Genomic DNA, 24,127 nt, shown 5'->3' on the forward strand with positions numbered 1-24,127 from the left:
GTGCTCATAGATTCACTCAAAAGCCGGGTCGGAAAAGAAGTTTTTCTTCAACTACCCATTCATAATCCAAAATAGCAAGAGAGCGAAGAGAAACGGCATTCTGGGAGGGAAGACGTGGGGAAACTGAATTGGAATAAATGGATGAGTAGGAGAGAGATGAGAGTGTGAATGTCGTGGGAGAAGACAGATGAACTACTGTAGTTTTTCCGTGTCACTCACATTCTGTTTGTCTTCCCACAGTCGCATATCTCGTCTTCCCATCCTCGAATGAATTGTTCATTGTTCAGACTGTTTTTGCTTGTTTGATCTTCCCAGAAAACTGTTTCAACAGGGTTACTGTAGTGTTCCAAGTGTGAAAGTGAAAAAGTGTAGAATGGGAAAAGAATATTTATAAAAAGAGAGTAACAATGCAGAGAATGAGACTTTGAAATACGCACACTGTGAAATTAATGAAATTCATATTTAATTACAGAGGCTAGAGGGGGGGGGGAAGCCATAAAATAATTGAATGATCAAAACAAAAGAAACGTATGGGAGTAATGAACGGAATGGAATGGATGGAATGGATGAGAAGACAAGAGAGGAGAGAGTCTAGAGAATATATGGAAGTGACATGGGAAAACTACAGTAACCCGGTGAGGTCCTGCGGAAAGGTGAATATTTGACGTCAGAACAAAGGTTATATAGGAATCTGGAGAAACGTTAGGCGGGAAGTTCAAATTTAACATTTTTGCAAGTGGCTGATACTGTAGTTGGGTTTAATTAGATAAACGGAACAGAGGGAACAAAAGAGGAAGTTTAATTGTAATTATAAGTGGTCTCTGGCCAAACAGCAATGACGAACTTTCCAGTCTGCTGATAGCATACAGTAGCTGTCACACCATCCGCACGTCGTATATCGACTCCAGATGGCAAAGTTCTCATGTGTCCAAATGGGCTGGAAGTAAGAAATTATGACAAACTACTAATATATCAAATTATATTACCTGGTGTAGTCTCGACGATCCACCACGAGAACGGCGTTATGCACGAGACCATCAAGTAATTGTGAGACATCCACGGTATCAATTCTAGCCAAGAAAAGCTTGAGTCTCGGACACCCTCCAGACAGCCAGTGCTTCAGAAAGACATTCAAATCAGTACTAGTCAGTGTAGATGATCCGAGAATAATATCGATCCCATCCATGCTCAATAGGTTATCAATTGTTACCCATTTGGAATTACTGATATCTAGGCAGTCGATTCTGCGGAAGTTATTCAAGAAGCGAAAATTGGGCGGAGTTTCTGAGTATATGAGTATTTCAGATGAACATCGGCAATCCCTCAGAATATAATTCATTTCATCTTCCGATGAGCAAGGACTCCAGGCCGTGGCCATGTAAACTATTTTTTTCAATGGTGTTGTTTGTCTACTGTTCACCCATTCAATCATCTTGAATGAATCTTTACATACACGGACTTCTGATACATCAGTATCGAATAAATCGATCACATAATCGGTAATAGCTTCCAATCCAGTCAGTATATCCTCCCAATACGTTATTAAATATTTCCTTAAACGGTGCATTTTGACTCGTACTTGTTGTCCACCCAATTTCACATATTCCTCTTTTTTAGAACTCGAGATCAGGGTTGCCGCCGAAAAAAAATTTATTTTCGGTTTTTCGGGTTTTTCGGGTGTATGGAGCCGAAAATATTTTATTTATTTCGGCCTCCGCGGAGCGGAGAAAAAATTTTCGGTTTTTTTTCGTCTCCCGAAAAAAAAGTTTTCGTTTTTTCGGTTTTGGAAAAGAAGGTCAATTTTTAAAGTGTTTTTATTAATTTCCTAACTGTTTTCAGTATATTTTTTTGATTTTTCGGGTTTTTTGAGAGGTTTTTTAGGCGAACAAAAAAAGTTTTCGGGTATTTTTTAGGCGACCGAAAAAAAATTTATTTTTTTTCGGGTATTTTTTCGGAGGCCGAAAAAAATTTAATTTTTTTTCGGGTCAAATTTTTTTCGGCGGCAACCCTGCTCGAGATATATGCAATGTTACATGCACTCAACACACAGCCGAAATTTGTAAATGAAATGGATGATGCATTTATATTCGATCCCCCAACTTCCAGACGTTCGTCATGTGGCACTTTTCGTAGAGTTTTGATGACAGAGTGACTTTTCTGAGAGCAAAAAGAAAGTGATACTCTGAAATATAACATGAAGATTTGAAAGCAGATAAAATGAAGAAACTTACAATTCATTGGGCTCCATAAAATCGATAATTCTGGCTAACGGGAGGTTTGGTACATGGAGGAGAGGGAAGGGAGACGTCATCTTTCAACAGAAGATATGGGAAGACTGAATAGGAGGGAGAGGATGAATAGGCAATAGAGGAGAGTGTGTGGGAAAACACCTGCACCCATTCTGTCCTATTCAGTCTCCCCATATCTTCACTTTCTCTAAACTCTCTCATCTCTCGTCTTCTCATCCATTTCTTGTATTTCTATTTGAAAAAAACCTTTGTTCTGACGTCACATGTTTACCTTCCTGCAGCGACACCGCTCTCACCGGGTTACTGTAGTTCTCTCGTCCACTCATTCACTCCTTCCATTCCATTTCATTCATTCCTCTCCCACGTCCTCTATCGGAGGATGACGTCTCCCCTGCCTCTTCTCTGTATTCCTTATCTCCCGCTAAAGACGATCATCGATTTTATGGAACCCAGTTCATTGTGAGTCTTTTTTCATTAGATTGTGCTCCCTTATTTCGAATTTTCAGAATATCTCTGTCCCTATGCTCCCAGAAATGTCAATCCGTTATCAAAACTCATAGAAGAAAGTCAATCGATGGACACTTACATGTCTCGGGTTTCGAACATTTTCTTCTATCTTTCGACAAATTTGCTGATTACCAAATTGTGATGGTTGCATCAGGTTTACAGAAAATGACCAACAGAACAAGTTTTGTTGAAATGAATGGACAAAACGTGGCATTGACTGTAAACCAGGAGAAGGGATATCTGGTGACCCATTGGGAGGATGAAATGAATGGAGTAAAGATACTCACTGATTATGTTACCCAGCTCTTCAATATTGATGTATTGGGAATCACATTCAATCGTAAGCACATTTGGATGATTGATTGGGTGAATACTGGACAACAGTCACATGTCAAAAGTGTCAATTGTGAAGACTGGAAAGACACTTTAACTGAAGACGAGCTGTTACATATACTGAGAGATTGTCCCGCCTCGCTAGAAACTGTCATCTATTCATCACCCCCTCCCAACTTCCAGTTTCGAGATAATTTCAGACAAATTGATTATTTGTCCATCAGTGACGGGTCATGGGTGACAATTGACAATTTGCTCACAATGGATGGACGGGAGATAATGATGTTCAAATCTTCCTTGACTAATATTGATATAAATACATTTTTAAAGCATTAACTAGCAGGAGGAAGTCCACGATTGAAACTGTTTTCTGCTAAAACCATAAATTTCGATCTTGATGCATTGTTTGCCGACATAAATGTGGTTCTTGTAGAAGGCTTGCGACAGTACACCAGGTAACATTTATATGTAAAACTAATCCTGTAATCAGATCTTATTTTCAGCCCATTTCAAATCAAATATCGCTTCAGTTTTGGATATGACCTACGACGGGAGGATGGTGTGACTGCTACAGTATTCTATCGGCCGGACGGGGAAATAATAATTGCTGTTTGGCCAGAAATCATCTGTTATCAATAAATGAATCTACCCGAAAATTGTTTGTTCTAACAACAAAAAAGAAAAGATTTCATTTACGAATTGAAAACATTTTAAAATTTCGTCATTGAAAATTCGCTACTTAAAAGGGAGCTCCTTTTATATGCACGTTGGCAGTGGTCTCTGAACTGGGACGGACTGTGAGCCTGGAAAAGTATGCGAAACCAATGGGCTGGTTTCGCGGGGGATGTGGGAAGTGACAGAAGTTGTCACTGATTTGTCCGAATTGCGGAGATTGTCCGATCCGGAGTGAAACGGTGGGAGAGAAGATGTAGTGGTACCAAGTCAGGAATCAATACGAACGGCGAGCCTGCTACAGCGGCGGGAGTCTACCTCACGGTAGGTCCGCTAGCTGTGATGTAAGAAATCATTAAACTCTTCATCAGTTTGGTTCATTTGTACAAAGTGGGTTTGTGCAGATGGGTCGAGTTCAGGGAACCCCAGGGTCTATGTGTTCATCACTACTATGCTGGTCAGTAGCTGCTTTGATGGTTTCGGACCCTGGGTATTTACCATCCCCCTCCCTTATATGAACAATGATTATTATCAGATCAGGATTCCTCCAACTATGTCATAGTCGTCGGGTGTTGGCACACCACTGACTATGACGGAGTTTCCCGCCAGGAGCCTCACGGCCTTCAACTTTCCCTTTCAGGTTTGCACCCTCCAGATCCAGTCGGCATCCAACCGGTCCGCGCGTGTGTTCTTCAGGCCAGAGCTCTATTTCAGATCTAGAGACAGAGACCATCCGAAACACAATGCCAGATCAGATTGCGGTGGTTGGGCATCCATACTTCCGGGTCGCTACCCAACTCCTCCCTACCGCCCAAACGGAGAGCACCGGAATGATACTCTCCCCCAATCTCAAACTTGGGTAATTAAACCAGAATTAAGAATAACAATAAAGTATAAAGAGGGAAGAAAAAGAAAAGAGAAAAAATGTGAGAGAAAAAAGAGAGACGACCGTCCGGTCGCTCTAGAAGCTTGAGAATGATGGAAGAAGGGGGAGGGACGGTCCCTGGTGAGAGAAAAGAGAGAGACGACCGTCAGGGTGTGGAAACACTATAGGATAGACAGAAATATGATGGGGAAGAATTCTTAGTTATGAATTGCGTGGGATGGGATTGAAGAAATATATTGAAAGAATTTAATTAAAAGAATTGATAAGGATTGAGATGAAAGGAAGGTGCTCATCGAGCACACAATGCTTTCGGCTCCATAAAATCAATAATTCTCCTTAACGGGACGTATGGGACTCGAAAAAGAGGGAAGGGGGACGTGGGTACCGAAACGTCGTGTTGACGGGTTGAAACAGTTTGAGACGGAGGAAAATGAGGTGTGGGTAATAGTATGTTGGGGATGAGAAAAGACTCGATTGCTTCAAAGAAGACGGAAATAATCCAACAAAGCAAGAGAGCGAAGAGAAACGCCATTCTGGGAGGGAAGACGACGGGAGACTGAATTGGAATGAATGGATGAGTATGCAAGATATGAGAGTGTGAATGACGTGGAAGGACAGCTGGACTACTGTAGTTTTCATATGTCACTCACATTCTGTTTGTTTCCCACAGTCTCACCTCTCGCCTTCCCATCCTCGAATGAATTGTTCATTGTTAAAATTATTTAAGTTCTTCTGATCTTCCCAGAACGCTTTTCTACTGGGTAGTGTTCCAAGTGTGAATTTTAGAAAATCGATTGCAAAAATAGATGACATTTGATAGTCTATCGAAAAGACCACTTTCGTCGTTTCTGCCTTTAAAGGCGTATTGTGGTCTGTTGTGATGTTTTCATATTTTAATGTATGAGTTTCAGCGAGTTTATTTTCATAGTTCAAGAATTTTTTAATTCGGTCCACAACCCGCTGAGAGCGAGCGCCGGAAAGTTTGGTCATTGAAAGGGTCGCAGAAAATTGGGAGCCGTGGCCTAGAAATTCGACTTCGAAAAAGTAGATTTTTTGAATTTTGACGGTATTTTCGATTATTTTCGTTGTATTTCTTCAATAATTTCGATAGAAAACGGCAAATATTGATAGAAAAACACTAAAAACTAACGAAAATAACGCCAGAAATAGCAGAATACTGAAAAAACCAACGGAAAGTTTGGCCAGCGAGAATTTTCTAGAAATTTTACTTCTGTAAAGTTGTTTTTTCAGTATTCTGCTATTTCTGGCGTTATTTTCGGTAGTTTTTAGTGTTTTTCTATCAATATTTGCCGTTTTCAATCGAAATTATTGAAGAAATACAACGAAAATAATCGAAAATACCGTCAAAATTCAAAAAATCTACTTTTTCGAAGTCGAATTTCTAGGCCACGGCCCCCAATTTTCTGCGACCCTTTCAATGACCAAACTTTCCGGCGCTCGCTCTCAGCGGGTTGTGGACCGAATTAAAAAATTCTTGAACTATGAAAATGAACTCGCTGAAACTCATACATTAAAATATGAAAACATCACAACAGACCACAATACGCCTTTAAACATATCCTCTTTATTCGGTGAAATTCGTGATCAATTCTTGTTTAAACAAATTATAAGACGGTAGACATTGAAAAAGGTTCCGCTTTAGTTATGCATAATTAGATAAACAAAACGGGAGGATCAAATTGAAGAACGTTTAATTATAATTATGAGTGCTCTCTGGCCAAACTGCAATAACCAACGTTCCATTCTCCTGTTCGCACACTGTTGCAGTCACACCATCCGCACGTTGGATGTCATATCCAAATGACAAGATTCTGCCTTATCCAAATGGGCTGGAAACAAGGGATCATGAAAAACTACTAATATATCAAACTATACTACCTGGTGTAGTCTCCACGTTCCTCCACAAGAACTGCATTATCCAGTAAACCAGCGAGTACTTGAAAGATATCCACAGATCCTGTTCTAGCGCAGAATAGTTTCAATCGGGGACACCCTCCAGACAGCCAGTGCCTGAGGAAGACATTCAAATCACTACTAGTGAAACAGGCTTTTTCCAGATGAATATCAATTCCATCCATGGTCAATAGGTTATCGATTGTTACCCAATTGGAATTACTGATGTCTAAGCAATCGATTCTACGGAAGTTATTCGAGAAGCGGAAATTGGGTGGGGCCTTTGAGTGGATGCGTATTTCAGATGAACATCGGCAGTCCCTCAAGAGGTATATCATTTCATCTTCTGATGCGCAAGGACTCCAGGTCCAGGACATGTAAACTATTTTTTTCAATGGTGTCTTTTGTCTACTGTGCACCCATTCTATCATTTTGAATGAATCGTCAGATACAAAGACTTCTGATATATCAATATTGAATAGGTTGGTAACATAGTCAGTAATAGTTTCCAATCCCTCCGTTATATTCTCCCAGCCGGAAACCAGAAATCCATCCAAAGGGTGCACTATAACTGGAACGTACTGCCCGCTCATTTTCACATAATTACTTCTCTCAGAATTGGGAAAATGCGAGTAATTGGCAGCACGCAAAACACGAGTTAGATTTTTGACTGAATAAAACATGACGTCTCTGTGTGGCCATGAAACACGGAGGCGGCCATTGAATGATGCTTTTCGTTGAGTTTTTATGACAGAGTGACTTCTCCGAGAGCAAAAAGACAGCGATACTCTGAAATGTAACATAAAGATTTTAAATTATAATAAGAAGAAACTCACAATGCTTCGGGCTCCATAAAATCGATAATTCTGCCTAGCGGGAGGTTTGGTACATGGAGGAGAGGGAAGGGAGACGTCATCCTTCAACAGAAGATATGGGGAGACTGAATAGGAGGGAATGGATGAGTAGGCGAGAGAGAGGAGTGCAAGTGACGAGGGAAAACACCTGGCCCTATCCATTCTCTCCTATTCAGTCTCCCCACGTCTTCAGCCGAAGGATGACGTCTCCTTTCCCTCTTTTCCATATCCCATATGTCCCTCTAGGCAGAATTATCGATTTTATGGAGCCGAAAACATTTAAGTTTCTTATTTCCCTTTTTTCAAAGCTATTCTTCTCCTTTTCAGAGTATCGCTGTCTTTCTGCTCTCAGAAAAGTCACTCTGTCATAAAAACTCAACGAAAAGCGCCATTTGACGGGCATCTGCTTGTTGGGGAATCTGACAAAAATTCAACATTTCTTTCATTTACAAATTTTGCTTTTGGTATGGTTCCAAAAAGCAATCAGGTGTTGAGTGCACTTAAGTTTGTAGACAATATCAATTATGAAGGCATGGAATCTGTGAAAATGGGTGGACAACATGTACGAGTTGAAATGGATCATTCGGATGGATATATTATTTCATACTGGGAGAATACAACGGATGGATCAAAAATTATCACTGACTATGTTACCAATCTATTCAATATTGATGTATCAGATATCTGGGCTTCGAAGCAATCCTTCCATATAATTCAACATGTGATCAGTAGACAAAAAACACCATTGAGATACGTTAGTTACGCGGACTCTAGTGCCTCATCATCATCAGAAAAAGAGATGGCATATATTCTGAAATACTGTCGTCCTATGTCTCAATTGAGCATGCACATAAAACCTCCTCAAAACTTTCGGTTCACGGAAAAGTTTCCAAAAATCGATTGCTTAGATATCAATGATGGAAAATGGGTTTCACTTGACAATCTGCTGACAATGGATGGAATTGATATTCATCTGGACAATGCCAGTCTCATTAGTAGTGATGTGAATGTCTTCCTGAAGCACTGGCTGTCTGGAGGGTGTCCTCGACTGAAATTGTTCTGCGCCGAAATTGGTTCTCTGGATATCTTTCAAGTACTTGCTGATTTACTGCGTAATGTCGTTTTTGTGGAGAACAGTCATACCTACACCAGGTAGTATAGTTTGATATATTAGTAGTTCCTCATGTTTCCCCATTTCAGCCCATTTGGATACAGGAGAACTTTGACATCTGGATTCGATATACGACGTGCGGATGGTGTGACAGCTACTGTATGCCATCAACAGACTGGAAAATTGGTTATTGCTGTTTGGCCAGAGGCGACTCATAATTATAATTAAACTATCTTTCTATTGTTTTTATTCGTTTTTTTTATCCAACTATATAATTCTCTGTCTTTTGTGTGTTATCATTAAATGAATCTATCTACGAAACTTTATTAATGTTTGTTCAAAAAAAGAACGGTCTCATTTGACCGCAAAGAATATTGACTGACTATTAGAATACTGGCAGTGGGAGGAAGTCGTGATAACTGAAATATTAGATTTATGCAACTGTTAAAGTTTTTGGGAAAACTCACTAATGGCTGTACATTCTTAATTGAATGATTTGTGGTGCATCAGTGTCATAATGATAGTCAATTGTCCATTTGTATGAGAGGGATCCGTTCAAAGTTGAGAAATCTGTTTGCTCAGTTCCATAAAGAGGTAAGGAGTAGCCACCCGGGAATGTATAAACAAAAGATCCATCAGTACTCTCAATTGTATAATTCATTGATACAAATGAATTGTCAAGTGCTGCAAACACTGTGATCTAGTTTAACTTGCAAATGATTCTTACTGTGGTTTTGAATAGTTGTTGCAAAAAAACATGGGCTTGCGTAACCCGTTGGTATCGGAGTTGTGAATGTCGATACTTCGATTCGTCCCGATTCAGAAACTACAAAGTTTTGAGCAATGATTTGGTAAGGGGTCTGAAGTATTGCGGTCATCCACTCAAACGCCTGTAAAGTGATAACCTCCAATTGATTTTTATATATCTTTTGTGTAAAAACTTAGTCATTGGGATGGAATTATTAATAATTGCAAAAAGAAATGATTACTCGCATAGAAACGTTAAAAACATGAGATCAAAGAGACGTCTACTACAATATTTATGATTTGTTTCCACATGAATAATTTTCACAGTCAACTTATTCATTCAATTTCCACTTGAACTCACATATCGGAGATCACTGCCGGTGGCGAACAGACTATATCCATTGGTTTGATATGACATTTCATATAATGTTGCAGAATTGGATCCACCCGATGGGATACTGTCGACAGCAATATACACAATCACATGATTTGCTCGAAGTTGGGTAATTATGTCGGACACATCAGACTCATCTGGATATCGTTTTACTGCAATGAAAACGTGGGCTCCGCATAATGAAACCTTCCGATTATTGAGAAACTTCTGGAATGTTTTTTTTATTAAGAGTTGAGATAAAAGAGTACAAACTTTTAAAACAGTGTACAAATTGCTTCCAGTTGTTTTGTTTCCATATCCAAGTGATGGATCAGGTAAATGGAAATTTAGAGAATCACTCAAACTTCTGAATAAAAATCAGTCTTATATATAAAACGCGTGGGGGGGGGGGTTTGTCCGCAGCTCATCTATGTCATTTCCAACAATGAAAATTATCATCAAATAAGTTTTCACCTGAACTCGAGTAGCGTAGCCGCGAAAAAAAACGCGTCGAAGACCGAATCCCAAGCTGGTTTCTAATAAATCAGCAAAAACAGAAACCAAACATACTCAGAGTCCGTGTGATACTCAATATCTTCTTCCTGTTTCGTATCAAATCGAACATTCGCCGTTGTTGCATATTTAGGAGCATAACCGATCACATTAGAGGCACCATACCCATATGTATCAGCGTCGATATCAGTAGAATACGCGTACAAAACAGTGATGTCTGTGGAAGGAAGACATTGGGCCGGTGGAACTGAAATATTCTCATTTTGTTTGGAAAACTCTTTTATTTATGAATCTGAAATAAAATAATTATTTAATTTTGTTTTTCCCCGCTTCTGATTTGTGTCCCTATATTGAATATTAGTTTGGAAGGGAGAGGGAGTGATAGAATAGAATATTAATGACTGGAAAGGGTCTTTGAGAGTAACACTTTATTGTTATCAGAGAAGAGTCTTAACGACTTTTCTTCCCGACTCGTATGACGTTTAAGGAGGAGGAGCAATACTCGACGTTTGATGTCTTTAACATTTTCCTTTTTCTCTTGTTATCAGTAAATATCGACTTTTCCCGAAAGGAAGAGGAGCAAACAAACATTAAGTAACATAGTTTTCTTCATCACTTCTTTGTCACAAACATTTTACAATTCCATCGCAAGAAATTTCATAGCAGTCGCAGAAAACTACAAAATGGTTTGAAATATTTTGAATATTATCAAGAATTGGTTACAAAATGACTGAAGTCATAATTGTATTATTTCAGTTTCCGACCCTTCAGACAATTCTAATACTACCTACTGTGGTAACCACTCGATAACAGTAAGGACGAAAAGAGGAAAATTTGAAACAATACACACAAATCGAGCTTTGATTTTATGGCTTAGAAACTGAGACGTTCTATGCCACAAAACTTAAATTGCGTATCGAAAACAACATTCTGGAAACTTAAATCTGGCGGTAGTTTTGAGGTTCTGTGGGATAGTCCCGTAAGTAGCGAGTTTTCAAAAACAACATTGAAAATGTTTTCTAATCGTAAATTAATTCATTTAATAATGACACACGATCTCTGGCCAAACAGCAATTATTATTTCCCCGTCCGGCCGATAGAATACTGTAGCAGTCACACCATCCTCCCGTCGTAGATCATATCCAAAACTGAAGCGATATTTGATTTGAAATGGGCTGAAAATAGGGTCTGATTGCAAGATCAATTTTATGAATTCTACCTGGTATACTGTCGGAAGTTTTCTACAAGAACCACATTTATGTCGCCAAACAACGCATCAAGATCGAAATTTACGGTTTTAGCACAAAACAGTATTAATCGTGGACTTCCTCCGGCTAGCCAATGCTTTAAAAATGAATTTATTTTAAGAGGCACTATCTGTAAGAGTGAGAATGTTTGTGTTGGGCCTTGGCACAGTTGCAAAAAGTTGTTTCAATCCGAACTCTTTTTACAGCATATATACCCCTATGGTAGTAATTTACAAAAAGTATGTCACCAGTCCTCTATGACGTCATCATAGGAAAATATGCCCAATAATTGACTTTTCACCCAAAAATTCATAAAAATTTAAATTTTCCAAATAACATCGGGAAACTTTCGTAACATGTTAGAAATGTTTTTGACTACCACTACACAAATTTCCAGCCCCCCAGACACCCCAGAAACCGTTCAATTAAATTTCATTTTCATGTTTTTTCAACTTTTCTCGAAAATTCCCTCTAGAAGTCCTCAAATTTCACATTGTATACGTATTCCACGCAAAAAGTTCTATTAGGTCCAATTAGAAACATCAAAAAGTAGGGGGACCATTTTGAGATATTTCGATGTTTTCAAAAATCACATCATCCTTATGAAAATTTCATTTTTGAAAAAAATTTCAAAAAAAAATTAACTCCGAAAATGATTAGAATATTGATAAAACACTTGTAATAAGCCAATCCCAAAATATTAGATCTCAGAAATGCGTTTGAACGGATTCCGTTTTTTTGATCATTCAATTTTTTCCAGTTTTTTCCCGTTTTTATCAATAATTCGTACAGAAGTCCTCAAATTTTAAAGGATATCCTAATTCCTCGCACAATTTAACATATAGTTCAGTTGACATCATTGAAAAACAGGGGGACCATTTTGAGATTTTTCCAATTATTTCGAAATTCAGATAAGGGTACCCCCTTATGAAAGAAAATTTTTATCAAAAACTTAATTCAACTTTTTTTTGATGCAAAAAACGTTCAAACTATAAAAAAATGTTTTCGATATTTTATCAATGTTCTCAACGTTTTTGCATCAAAAAAAAGTTGAATTAAGTTTTTGATAAAAATTTTCTTTCATAAGGGGGTACCCTTATCTGAATTTCGAAATAATTGGAAAAATCTCAAAATGGTCCCCCTGTTTTTTAATTATGTCAATTGAACTATATGTTAAATTGTGCGAGGAATTAGGATATCCTTTAAAATTTGAGGACTTCTGTACGAATTATTGATAAAAACGGGAAAAAACTGGAAAAAATTGAATGATCAAAAAAACGGAATCCGTTCAAACGCATTTCTGAGATCTAATATTTTGGGATTGGCTTATTACAAGTGTTTTATCAATATTCTAATCATTTTCGGAGTTAATTTTTTTTTGAAATTTTTTTCAAAAATGAAATTTTCATAAGGATGATGTGATTTTTGAAAACATCGAAATATCTCAAAATGGTCCCCCTACTTTTTGATGTTTCTAATTGGACCTAATAGAACTTTTTGCGTGGAATACGTATACAATGTGAAATTTGAGGACTTCTAGAGGGAATTTTCGAGAAAAGTTGAAAAAACATGAAAATGAAATTTAATTGAACGGTTTCTGGGGTGTCTGGGGGGCTGGAAATTTGTGTAGTGGTAGTCAAAAACATTTCTAACATGTTACGAAAGTTTCCCGATGTTATTTGGAAAATTTAAATTTTTATGAATTTTTGGGTGAAAAGTCAATTATTGGGCATATTTTCCTATGATGACGTCATAGAGGACTGGTGACATACTTTTTGTAAATTACTACCATAGGGGTATATATGCTGTAAAAAGAGTTCGGATTGAAACAACTTTTTGCAACTGTGCCAAGGCCCAACACAAACATTCTCACTCTTACAGATAGTGCCTCTTAATACTAGTCAAGGAAGAATTGAGCGGGAAATTCAAATGTAGCATTTTTGAGGAAATTCAAATTTTCGGCAACTGATGGGATTAGGAAGTTCAAGTTTTTTGAATAATATACAAATGGTCTTAGTTTAAAAAAGTGATAAGCTATTCACATTTTCCTTGCCCGGTTGATTTATAACGCCAAGTCAGATCCTTGGACACACCGACCGATTTAGGGATAGAAAAATGGAGAATTGAGAATTTATAACATTTATGATATTGTCCCGTTTTGAATAATCAGTACACAACTTCATTCATAGCAGGAATTTCACAAAACCACATCAAATGCATTATTTCAATGAGAGTTAATACGGCCAAACAACAAAAGTCGAGTATCCCTCAGTCTGGTGGAATATTGTCACAGTTAAGTACAGTTAGATACACAAACTGATAGTTTTAAAGGTTCAATTGTAATTATGAGTAGTCTCTGGCCAAACTGCAATAAAGAAGATTCCATTTTCATGTTTGCACACTGTAGCTGTCACACCATCCGCACGTTGTATATCGATTCCAAATGACAAAGCTATTCTGTATCCAAATGGACTGAAATAAGGAGTCATAAGAAGCTAATAATACATCAAACTATATTACCTGGTGTAGTCTCGCCTATCCTCCACAAGAATGGGATTAGGAGGTAAACCATCGAGTACATGTAAGATATTCACGGAACCAGTTTCGGCGCTAAATAGCTTCAATCGGGGACACCCCCCAGACAGCCAGTGCCTGAGGAAGACATTCAAATCACTATTATTGAGACTGGCATTGTCTAGATGAATATCAATTCCATCCATGCTCAACAGATCATCGATTGTTACCCATTTGGAATTACTGATTTCTAAGCAATCGATTTTTGGGAACTTTTCCGCGAACCGAAAGTTCTGAGGCGGCTTTAGATGTATGCTTAATCGAGAGATCGGACGGCAGTCTTTCAGAATACAAATCATCTCTTCTTCTGATGTTGCGGTAGCACTCGAGTAAAGAACGTTTTTCAACGGTGTCTTTTGTCTTCTGTTCACCCATTCAATTATATGGAGAGATTGCTTTGAAGCCCAGATATCTGATACATCAATATTGAATAGATTGGTCACATAGTCAGTGATAACTTTCAATCCATTCACTGCATTATCCCAGTATGAAATAATATATCCATTCAAATGTTCCATTTTTATTCGTACATGTTCTCCACCTATTTTCACCGATTCCATGCCTTCATATTTGATATTTTCTACAAACTTACGTGCAATCAACACATAATTGCATTTTAGAACTATATCGCAGACAAATTTTGTAAGTGCAAGAAATGATGCATTTTCATCCGATTCCCCAACAAGCAGATGCCCGTCAATAGGCAATCTACGTTTAGTTTTAATAACGGAATGACTTTTCTGAGAGCAAAAGGAGAGCGATATTCTGAAATAGAATAAGGTTTGTTCAAAAAAATGAAATGAAGAAACTCACAATGTTTTCGGCTCCATAAAATCGATAATTCTGGCTAAAGGGACATAGGGGACGTGGAAGAGAGGGAAGGGAGACGTCATCCTTTGACTGAAGACAAGGGGAGACTGAATAGGAGAGAATGGATGAGTAGGCAAGAGAGGTGAGTGTGAGTGACGTGGTAAGACAGCTGGACTACTGTAGTTTTCCCATGTCACTCATATTCTGTTTGGTTTCTGGATAACCTACAGAAGTCCAGCTGTCCATATGGGGAGACGGAATAGGAGAGAATGAGTTCATCTGTCCTCCCCCCGTCACTCACACTCTCCTCTCTCGCCATCTCATCCATTCTCTCCAATTTAGTCTCCCGTCGTCTTCAGTCGAAGGATGACGTCTTTTTCCCCTCTTTTTCGTTTTCTTTCTTGGATAATCTCCGTCTTGTTCCAAACATTCAACTCTTTTCTCATCTTCAACGGACTGCTACCCCCACCTCACTTTCCTCTCCTCCGTGTCCCATACGTCCCTTTACGCAGAATTATAGATTTTATGGATCCTGATGCATTGTGAGTTTCTTGTAATTATAATTTCGAATCTCAATTTTTTATTCAGAGTATCTCTTTCTTTTTGCTCTCGAAAAACTCACTCTGTCATAAAAACTCAACGAAGAGCACCATTCGATGGACGTCTCTGTGTTTCGGAATACCCCAGAAATGTATCATTCCGTACATTTCAAAATCACACTTGCGTCTTGAGTGTATGTAACTCCTCATTCATTACAAGTAAGGAAAGAGAAGAAATGGAATACGTAAGAATGAACTGGATGTATAGAAGAGTTCCAGTGCATAATTCAAATGGAAATCTTGTTTGGTACTGGTATGATACAAAGGAGGGATTGGAAACTATCACTGATTATGTGACCGATCTATTCAATATTGATGTATCAGAAGTCTGTGTGCTTAGAGATGCAATTAAAATGATCAAATGGGTGAACTGGAGACAAACAACGCGATTGAAAAAAGTAGTCTACAGAGCCTGGGATGTCATTCTATCGCAAGAAATGATTTATCTTCTGAAGAAGTGCACAACTCTATCTGAAATAAGCATTCACTCAGAGGCTCCACCCAATTTCCGCATCTCAAAAAAGTTTCGAAGAATCGATTACTTAGATATCTGGTACGGACCATGGGTGACAATCAATAACCTATTGACCATGGATGGAATTGTTATTCATTTGGAGAAGTCTTCTCTCACTAACACTGATTTGAATGTCTTCATGAAGCACTGGCTGTCTGGAGGGTGTCCTCGATTGAAATTATTCAGCGCTAGAACTGGTTCTGTGGATATCTTACAAGTACTTGATGGTTTACTTCATAACGCCGTTTTTGTGGAGGATCGCCGTGATTACAACTGGTAACAATTTGATACGTTTCTACTATGACAACTTCTAACTTTCAGCCCCTACGGTCACCGCTGGATTTTGTGGGATGGATATGACATCCGACGTGCGGATGGTGTGACTGCTACTGTATGCCATCAGCCACTGAGCACCTTAGTCATTGCAGTTTGGCCAGAGACTACTCATAATTATACTTAAACGTTCTTCTTTGTTATTCATGTTCATTTATTTCGTGTTCCTTCTGATCCCTTTATATAATTGTACTTTGCTACAGTTCCGGTCGCAATGTCCAAAGACCTCTACTTTTGTCTATGGTAATCAAAACTTTTGTAATGATTGTTTGATCTTATAAATATTTTTGGAAAACCAGAAGCGATCACTTAGTGTCCTACCAGCCCTATCTCCTATCAGACTTTTTGCGATAGTCCAATTTTTCGTCATTTATTCATCGTCCCGGATAGTTTCGCGATCATGTGAGTGATTTTCCAATTACTCGTAAGCTTATGATTATTCGTGATTCGCGATTCACCCGTGTTAACTCATCGGGCCTCGTGAACACTTTTCTGGCAGCTAGGCTGGTAAAGTGATAATTTTTGATTTGCTAGCTACCATGAGTTCCTTCCACGTTCAGATTTCTAGTTATTTTGTGTTAAAGCTTGAAAGCTATGATAATAATATGTTTACAAACTTCTTAAAATTTTAATACGGCACGAACCTTTCTCTGTCTGTTGTTAACAGGTTTTAATACTAAAACTAAGAAAACATCGATTAAAATGAAATAAGCATTTATTGGAAAATCTCACAGAACATTGAATGGCCATTAGTCAGACTTGTCAAAAATCGGGCCGGCCCGGGCCGAGATTTTCCTTGACCGGGCCGGGCCGGGCCGAAATTTCTCTTGGCCCGGCCCGGCCCGGTCGGCCCGGATTCAAAAATGGGTACCCATTTTCACCAATTTTTTCTTGAAATTTTTCGAAAAAAAGAGTAAAAATGCTTAAATTATCATACATATTCACATTTTGATTCAATTTTAAATGTTTACTCGAAAACTATACTTTTTTCCAAAAAAGTTCAAAAAATTTCCAAAAATTTCCAAAAATTTCCAAAAAAAAGTTCAAAAACACAAAATTTTTTGAAAAAATGTTTCAAAACGGGCCGAGCGGGCCGGGCCGGGCCGGGCCGGGCCGGGCCGAGCGGGCCGGGCCGGGCCGGGCCGGGCCGGGCCGGGCCGGGCCGAGATTTTTCCTGATTTTGGCCCGGCCCGGCCCGGCCCGTGACAAGTCTGCCATTAGTAATCTGGCAGCGGAAGGAAGTCGTGATAACTGAAATATTAGATTGATTCAATTGTAAAAATTTTGAGACAACTCACTAATGCCTGTACATTCTGCATTCAATGATTTGTGGTGCATCTGTATTGTAATGATAGTCAATCGTCCATTGGTAAGAGAGGGATCCGCTCAATTTCAACACATCTAATTGTGCTTTTCCGTAGACACTGTCACTAAAAATTTGAACATTATATTCATCAGTACTCTCAATCGTAAAATTTATTGATACGATTGATCTGTCAGGTGCTGCAAATATTGTGAGTCATTTAGTTTAACTTGGAAATTATTCTTACGGTGGTTCTGAACAGTTACTGCATATAAGCACGGTCCTTGAACATGCGGTGGTATCGGAGTTTTGAATGCTGGTATTTTGATTCGACCCGACCCAGAAACCACAAAGTTTTGAGCCAGAAATTGGTAAGGAAAATGAAGACCCCAAGTCATGATGGTTATCTCCTGAAAATGGTTTCAATAGAAAAGAGTGCAAGGACCCGCAAAAAGGGCCACATGGCTCAAACGTCCACAAGTTGAACGATAGTTAACGATGGACACCACATGGGCATCGCTTTGGGCTCAAGTTGAGAAAGTGCGCTCTACTGCACACGCTGATTTCTCGTCAAGATGTTTCTCGATTGCTTCGTTTTTTTTTTCAATTTTATCGTCTTTGTATCATATTTAACGCTACTTATTTCGCACAGAAGTTGAACCAAAAACTATTTTATCGAGCAAAGCGAGCACTTTGCCCTCAAGTTATTACCAAACATAAAGTTCTGACAAGGATTTTTCAAAAAAAAATCGAGGACTGAAACACAAGTGCGGCTGAGAATCGTGGGCTAATGATATTCCATCTGATTATTTAACCAGCAACATTGAATGTTAAGATAAGTTCATGTTGCATATTTTTCGCGCTCAAGCAATAACAATTTGCGTTTCAGCCCGCGAAATTGTTGGACTTTTTTATTCGATTTCCACTCTTAATAAAACAACTCACATTGTACGAAGACGAACTGAATGGAAAGTGTGAGTGGCAGCTGGACTACTGTAGTTTTGCCATGTCACTCACACTCTGTTTGCCTTCCACAGTCTCATATCTCCTCTTCCCATCCTTGAACGAATAGCTCATTGTTCAAATCATTTTTGTTCTTCTGATCTTCACAGAATACTTTTCTGCTGGGTAGTGTTCCAAATGAGAATTTTAGAAAATCGATTGCATAATCATCGGCAATCGTAGATAGATGAGATTTGATAGTCTATCCAAAAAACCACTTTCGTCATCTCTGACTTTAAACAAATCCACTTTATTCGGTGAAATTGGTGATCAATTCTTGTGTAAACAAATTATAAGACGGTAGACATTGAAAAAAGGTTTCACTTTAGTTATGCATAGTTAGATGGGAGGATCAAATTAAAGAGCGTTTAATTATAATTATAAGTGGTCTCTGGCCAAACTGCAATAACCAAGGTTCCATTCATCTGCTCGCAAACTGTAGCTGTCACACCATCCCCACGTTTGACGTCATATCCAAATGACAAGGTTCTGCTGTATCCAAATGGGCTGAATGTAAGAAATTATGAGAAACTACTGATATATCAAACTATATTACCAGGTGTAGTCTCCACGATCCTCCACAAGAACTGCATTATCCAGTAAACCAGCGAGAACTTGAAAGATATCGATGGATCCTGTTCTAGCGCAGAATAGTTTCAACCTGGGACTCCCTCCAGACAGCCAGTGCCTGAGGAAGACATTCAAATCACTATTAGTGAGACTGGCATTGTTCAGATGAATATCAATTCCATCCATGGTCAACAAGTTATCGATTGTTACCCATTTGGAATTACTGATTTCGAGGCAGTCGATTCTACGGAAGTTATTTGAGAAGCGGAAATCGGGGAGAGCTTCTGAGTTTATGCATATTTGAGATGAACACCGGCAATCCCTCAGAATATAATTCATTTCATCTTCCGATGGGACGACATTCCAGTCTACGTAAACCACTTTTTCCAATGGTGTCTTCTGTTTACTGGTCACATGTTCAATCATCTTGAATGAATCTTTACATACACGGACTTCTGATACATCAATATTGAATAAATCGGTCACATAGTCAGTGATAGCCTTCAATCCAGTCAGCTTATCCTCCCAATATGTTATCAAATATTCGACTAGACGGTGCATTTTGACTCGTACTTTTTGTCCACCCAATTTCACATATTCCTCTTTTTCAGAACTTGAGATATATGCAGAGTTACCTGTACTCAACACACAATCACAATTTGTAAAGGAAAGAAATGATGAATTTGTATAGGGCCCCTCGACAAGCAGACGTTCGTCATGTGGCACTTTTCGTAGAGTTTTGATGACAGAGTGACTTTTCTGAGAGCAGAAAGACAGCGGTACTCTGAAATTGAATAATGTTTGTTCAAAAAAATGAAATGAAGAAACTCACAATTCATTGGGCTCCATAAAATCGATAATTCTGGCTAACGGGAGGTTTGGTACATGGAGGAGAGGGAAGGGAGACGTCATCCTTCGACAGAAGATATGAGAAGACTGAATAGGAGGGAGAGGATGAATAGGCAAGAGAGAGGAGTGCAAGTGACGAGCGAAAACACCGGGCCCCATCCATTTTCTCCTATTTCGTCTCCCCATATGGACAGCTGGACTACTGTAGGTTTTCCAGAAAACAAACAGAATATGAGTGACATGGGAAAACTACAGTAGTCCAGCTGTCTTCCCACGTCAATTTTTCCAAACTCTCTCATCTCTCGTCTTCTCATCCATTCCATCCATACCATTCACTTCTCCCCACGTCTTCAGTCGAAGGATGACGTCTCCCTTCCTTCTCTTCCATGTCCCAACCCTCCCGTTAGGCAGAATTATCGATTTTATGGAGCCGAAAACATTGTAAGTCTCTTCTTTCTCCTTCTTCCAAACCTATTATTTTTGTTTTCAGAGTATCGCTTTCCTTTTGCTCTCAAAAAAGCCATTCCGTTATTAAAACTCATCGAAAAGTGTCATTTGACGGGCATCTGCTAATTGGGGAATCCCATCGAAATGCATCATTCCTTTCATTTACATATTCTGTCTTCGGTATAGTTGCAGACCGCAATCGTGTGTTGAGTGCACATAAGTTTGTAGACAATATCAATTATGTAGACATGGAATCGGTGAAAATAGGTGAACAACATGTACGAGTTGAAATGGATCATTTGCATGGACATCTTATTTCATACTGGAGTAATACAGTGGATGGATTGAAGGCACTCAAGGCACTCTGAATATGTTACCAATCTATTCCATATTGATGTATCAGAAATCTGGGCTTCGAAGCAATCCTTCCATATAATTCAACATGTCATCAGTAGACAAAAGACACCGTTGAGATACGTTAGTTACTCGGACTCCAGTGCCACATCATCAGAAGAAATGACATATATTCTGAAATTGTGTCGTCCTATGTCTGAATTAAGCATGCACCAAAAGCCTCCTCAAAACTTTCGGTTCACGGAAAAGTTTCCAAAAATCGATTGCTTAGATATCAATGATGGAAAATGGGTTTCACTTGACAATCTGCTGACAATGGATGGAATTGATATTATTCTGGAATCATCTACTCTGACTAGTACTAATTTGAATGTCTTTCTGAAGCACTGGCTGTCTGGAGGGTGTCCGAGACTCAAGTTTTTCTTGGCTAGAATGGGTTCTGTGAATATGTTTCAAGTACTTGCTGATTTACTGCATAATGTCGTTTTTGTGGAGAACAGTCGTACCTACACCAGGTAATATAGTTTGATATATCAGTATTTTGTCATGATTCCGTATTTTCAGCCCATTTGGATACAGGAGCACTTTGACATCTGGATTCGATATACGACGTGCGGATGGTGTGACTGCTACTGTATGCCATCAGCAGACTAGAAAGTTGGTCATTGCAGTTTGGCCAGAGACCTCTAATAATGATGATTAAACTTGTTTCTAAACTATAAAAGTGTAACATTCATTAAAATAGTGCATTCAATGTGGTTTTGTGGAGTTTCAGCTATGAATGAAGTGGTATACTGATTATTTTAAACGGGACAATATCATATAAGTTCTTATAAGTTCTCAAAGGTTGAAATCTGAATTGGTGATATAAATCAACCGAACAAGGAAGGTGTGATTCGCTTATGTCTTTTTTAGACTAAAACCAATCGTATATTTTTCAAAAAACTTGAACATCATTAATCCACCAGAATTCGGAAATTTGAGATTCCCGCCTAACGTTTCTCCAGATCCCTGAACAACATTTGTTCTGACGTCACATCTTTACCTTCCCGCATTACCATTACCTCACAATGAACACGTTTAGAAGGAATTTACTTATTTGATCATTTCTTTTGTTCTTGTATATATTCTAATTTTAATAATTGACCTAGGAGTTCCTTTCAAAATCTGACACAACACTTTTTCTAATAAGAATTTACATGATAAATCAAATTTTGGCCCGGCTCTGCTCATTGCAAGTATGGTTTGAAGGACTGCTTTTATGCCTAGTGATTAAAATAAATCTGATGACAGAGTTGCAAATCAAACATTTACTTTTCAGGTACTGTGCCATTGATGGAGGCGTCTTTTTTGAGGATGGATGGTTAATCATTTGCATGGTCTTGGGGTTCCCTTGTTAAACTTTTTCATTTTCTCTTGTTATAAGTGAATATCGACTATTCCCGAATTGCCAGGGAGAGGATTGAACATGATCGAAGTGATTTTAATGAAGAGTTAAGGTTGGAAAGTGAAAAAGTGTAGAATGAGAGAAGAATATTTATAGAAAGAGAGTAACAATGCAGAGAATGACCCTTGGGTATAAAAAAGAGTTCGAGCGGATGGAATAATTGGATGATCAAAACAAAAGAAACAAAAGCAAAAGATCAATTATAATTATGAATGGTCTCTGGCCAAACAGCAACGACGAAGCCTCCCGGTGGCTGATAGCTTACTGTAGCTGTCACACCATCCGCACGTTTGATGTCATATCCTTTCCACAAAGTCCATTTGTGTCCGAAGGGGCTGGAATTTATGAGTTGTTAGAATAGAATACATTGAGTTCTTACCTGTTGTAGTCTCGACGATTCTCCACACGAACGACGTTATGCCGTAAGCCAGCGAGGACTCGAAAGATATCTACAGAACCAATTCTAGCGCAGAATAGTTTCAATCGAGGACACCCTCCAGACAGCCAGTGCTTCAGAAAGACATTTAAATCATTGTTAGTCAGGGTAGACTTTTTCAGATTAATAACAATTCCATCCATTGTCAATAGGTTATCGATTGTCACCCATTGTCCATGGCAGATATCTAAGCAATCGATTTTTCGGAAATTTCCCGAGAAACGGAAATTGGGTGGATCATCTGAGCGAATGTCTATTTCAGATAAAGTTGTGCAATCCCTCAGAATATAAATCATTTCATCTTTTGATGGAATGACACCCCAGTCCATGTAAACGACTTTTTTCAATGGTGTCTTTTGTCTTCTGTTCACCCATTCAATCAGGTGGAAAGATTCCTTCGAAGCCCTGACTTCTGATACATCAATATTGAGTAGATCGGTCACATAGTTAGTGATCTCTTTCAATCCATCCGATGTGTTCCCCCAGTATGAGACAAGATTTCCATCCGAACGGTGTACTTCAACTGGAACGTACTGCCCGTTCATTTTAACATAATTACTTTTCTCAGAACTTGATAAACATGAACAATCGCAGACACTGAACACACAATCACGATTTCGAAAGGTTCGGAATGACACATTTCTGTGAAATTCTGAAACACAGAAACGTCCATCGAATGGTGCTCTTCGTTGAGTTTTTATGACAGAGTGACTTTTCTGGGAGCAAAAAGACAGCGATACTCTGAAATAGAAAACAATGGTTTGAAAACATTATGAGAAAAAACTTACAATGTTTTCGGCTCCATAAAATCGATAATTCTGCGTAAAGGGAGGTATGGGACATGGAGAAGAGGGAAGTGAGGTGGAGGTAACGGGATGTTGGAGATGAAAAAAGACTTGAAGGTTTGGAACAGGACGGAGATTATCCAAGAAAGAAAACGAAAGAGAGAGAAGAGAAACGTCATTCTGGGAGAGAAGACGTGGGGAGACTGAATAGGAGGGGATGGATGAGTAGGCAAAAGAGGAAAGTGTGAGTGACGTGGCAAGACAGCTGGACTACTGTAGGTTTCCCATGTCTCTCACATTCTGCTTATTTCCTAAAGTCTCCCGCCTTCTCACCCTGTACCTTCATTTCCATTCATTACTTCCCACGATTGTCTCGGGCCCTAAAAGTTTGCATCCTTCTACTGACAAAGTATTCGTGACATCCTACAGATAATGATAACACTCGGTAAAAAAGATAAAGATATGTCTAAAAACTGTTTCCCTAATTCTGGCATGTCACGAACATTTTTGTATGGGTTGACTGAGAAATCAGTCCTGCTGGATGAAATGCTGGATGGAACAACTGAATGGTATAAGAGCTATTACTGATTATGTGATTGCTCTATTCAATGTTGATGTGTCAAAAGTCCGTGTATCTAAAGATGCAATCAAAATGATTGAATGGGTGATCAGAAGACACCATTGAAAAAAGTAGTTTA

General features: G+C 38.7%; 10 protein-coding genes across 10 annotated transcripts; 4 read left to right on the forward strand and 6 right to left on the reverse strand.

Moving 5' to 3' along the window:
• Positions 1–798: 798 nt before the first annotated feature.
• Positions 799–1,567, reverse strand: GCK72_015600 (uncharacterized protein; the record flags this gene model as incomplete). The annotated part of the gene is made up of 2 exons (XM_053730999.1): positions 799–937; positions 987–1,567. The coding sequence occupies 2 exons, from the start codon at positions 1,565–1,567 to the stop codon at positions 799–801; spliced, it is 720 nt and encodes a 239-aa protein (XP_053585771.1).
• A 1,354-nt stretch (positions 1,568–2,921) lies between these two features.
• Positions 2,922–3,425, forward strand: GCK72_015601 (uncharacterized protein; the record flags this gene model as incomplete). Its single annotated transcript, XM_053731000.1, has 1 exon — positions 2,922–3,425. The coding sequence occupies one exon, from the start codon at positions 2,922–2,924 to the stop codon at positions 3,423–3,425; it is 504 nt and encodes a 167-aa protein (XP_053585772.1).
• A 3,117-nt stretch (positions 3,426–6,542) lies between these two features.
• GCK72_015602 (uncharacterized protein) lies at positions 6,543–6,938 on the reverse strand (the record flags this gene model as incomplete). Its single annotated transcript, XM_053731001.1, has 1 exon — positions 6,543–6,938. One exon carries the CDS (start codon positions 6,936–6,938, stop codon positions 6,543–6,545), a length of 396 nt encoding a protein of 131 aa, XP_053585773.1.
• Positions 6,939–7,881: 943 nt separating this feature from the next.
• Positions 7,882–8,754, forward strand: GCK72_015603 (uncharacterized protein; the record flags this gene model as incomplete). The annotated part of the gene is made up of 2 exons (XM_053731002.1): positions 7,882–8,567; positions 8,616–8,754. The coding sequence occupies 2 exons, from the start codon at positions 7,882–7,884 to the stop codon at positions 8,752–8,754; spliced, it is 825 nt and encodes a 274-aa protein (XP_053585774.1).
• A 157-nt stretch (positions 8,755–8,911) lies between these two features.
• Positions 8,912–14,540, reverse strand: GCK72_015604 (uncharacterized protein; the record flags this gene model as incomplete). The annotated part of the gene is made up of 8 exons (XM_053731003.1): positions 8,912–8,945; positions 8,994–9,210; positions 9,254–9,416; positions 9,635–9,874; positions 9,920–10,013; positions 10,217–10,406; positions 13,823–13,878; positions 13,927–14,540. The coding sequence occupies 8 exons, from the start codon at positions 14,538–14,540 to the stop codon at positions 8,912–8,914; spliced, it is 1,608 nt and encodes a 535-aa protein (XP_053585775.1).
• A 775-nt stretch (positions 14,541–15,315) lies between these two features.
• On the forward strand, positions 15,316–16,363 carry GCK72_015605 (uncharacterized protein; the record flags this gene model as incomplete). Its single annotated transcript, XM_053731004.1, has 3 exons — positions 15,316–15,332; positions 15,379–16,179; positions 16,225–16,363. 3 exons carry the CDS (start codon positions 15,316–15,318, stop codon positions 16,361–16,363), a joined length of 957 nt encoding a protein of 318 aa, XP_053585776.1.
• Positions 16,364–17,453: 1,090 nt separating this feature from the next.
• Positions 17,454–17,937, reverse strand: GCK72_015606 (uncharacterized protein; the record flags this gene model as incomplete). Its single annotated transcript, XM_003089639.2, has 3 exons — positions 17,454–17,487; positions 17,535–17,739; positions 17,787–17,937. The coding sequence occupies 3 exons, from the start codon at positions 17,935–17,937 to the stop codon at positions 17,454–17,456; spliced, it is 390 nt and encodes a 129-aa protein (XP_003089687.2).
• Positions 17,938–18,909: 972 nt separating this feature from the next.
• On the reverse strand, positions 18,910–20,023 carry GCK72_015607 (uncharacterized protein; the record flags this gene model as incomplete). The annotated part of the gene is made up of 3 exons (XM_053731005.1): positions 18,910–19,048; positions 19,098–19,895; positions 19,944–20,023. 3 exons carry the CDS (start codon positions 20,021–20,023, stop codon positions 18,910–18,912), a joined length of 1,017 nt encoding a protein of 338 aa, XP_053585777.1.
• Positions 20,024–21,076: 1,053 nt separating this feature from the next.
• On the forward strand, positions 21,077–21,464 carry GCK72_015608 (uncharacterized protein; the record flags this gene model as incomplete). Its single annotated transcript, XM_053731006.1, has 2 exons — positions 21,077–21,276; positions 21,326–21,464. The coding sequence occupies 2 exons, from the start codon at positions 21,077–21,079 to the stop codon at positions 21,462–21,464; spliced, it is 339 nt and encodes a 112-aa protein (XP_053585778.1).
• A 940-nt stretch (positions 21,465–22,404) lies between these two features.
• Positions 22,405–23,189, reverse strand: GCK72_015609 (uncharacterized protein; the record flags this gene model as incomplete). Its single annotated transcript, XM_003092935.2, has 2 exons — positions 22,405–22,543; positions 22,588–23,189. The coding sequence occupies 2 exons, from the start codon at positions 23,187–23,189 to the stop codon at positions 22,405–22,407; spliced, it is 741 nt and encodes a 246-aa protein (XP_003092983.2).
• Between the last annotated feature and the right edge of the window lie 938 nt (positions 23,190–24,127).

The sequence above is a fragment of the Caenorhabditis remanei genome, chromosome IV (assembly GCF_010183535.1).
Source record: "Caenorhabditis remanei strain PX506 chromosome IV, whole genome shotgun sequence".
In the NCBI taxonomy this organism is placed as follows: Eukaryota; Metazoa; Nematoda; class Chromadorea; order Rhabditida; family Rhabditidae; genus Caenorhabditis; species Caenorhabditis remanei.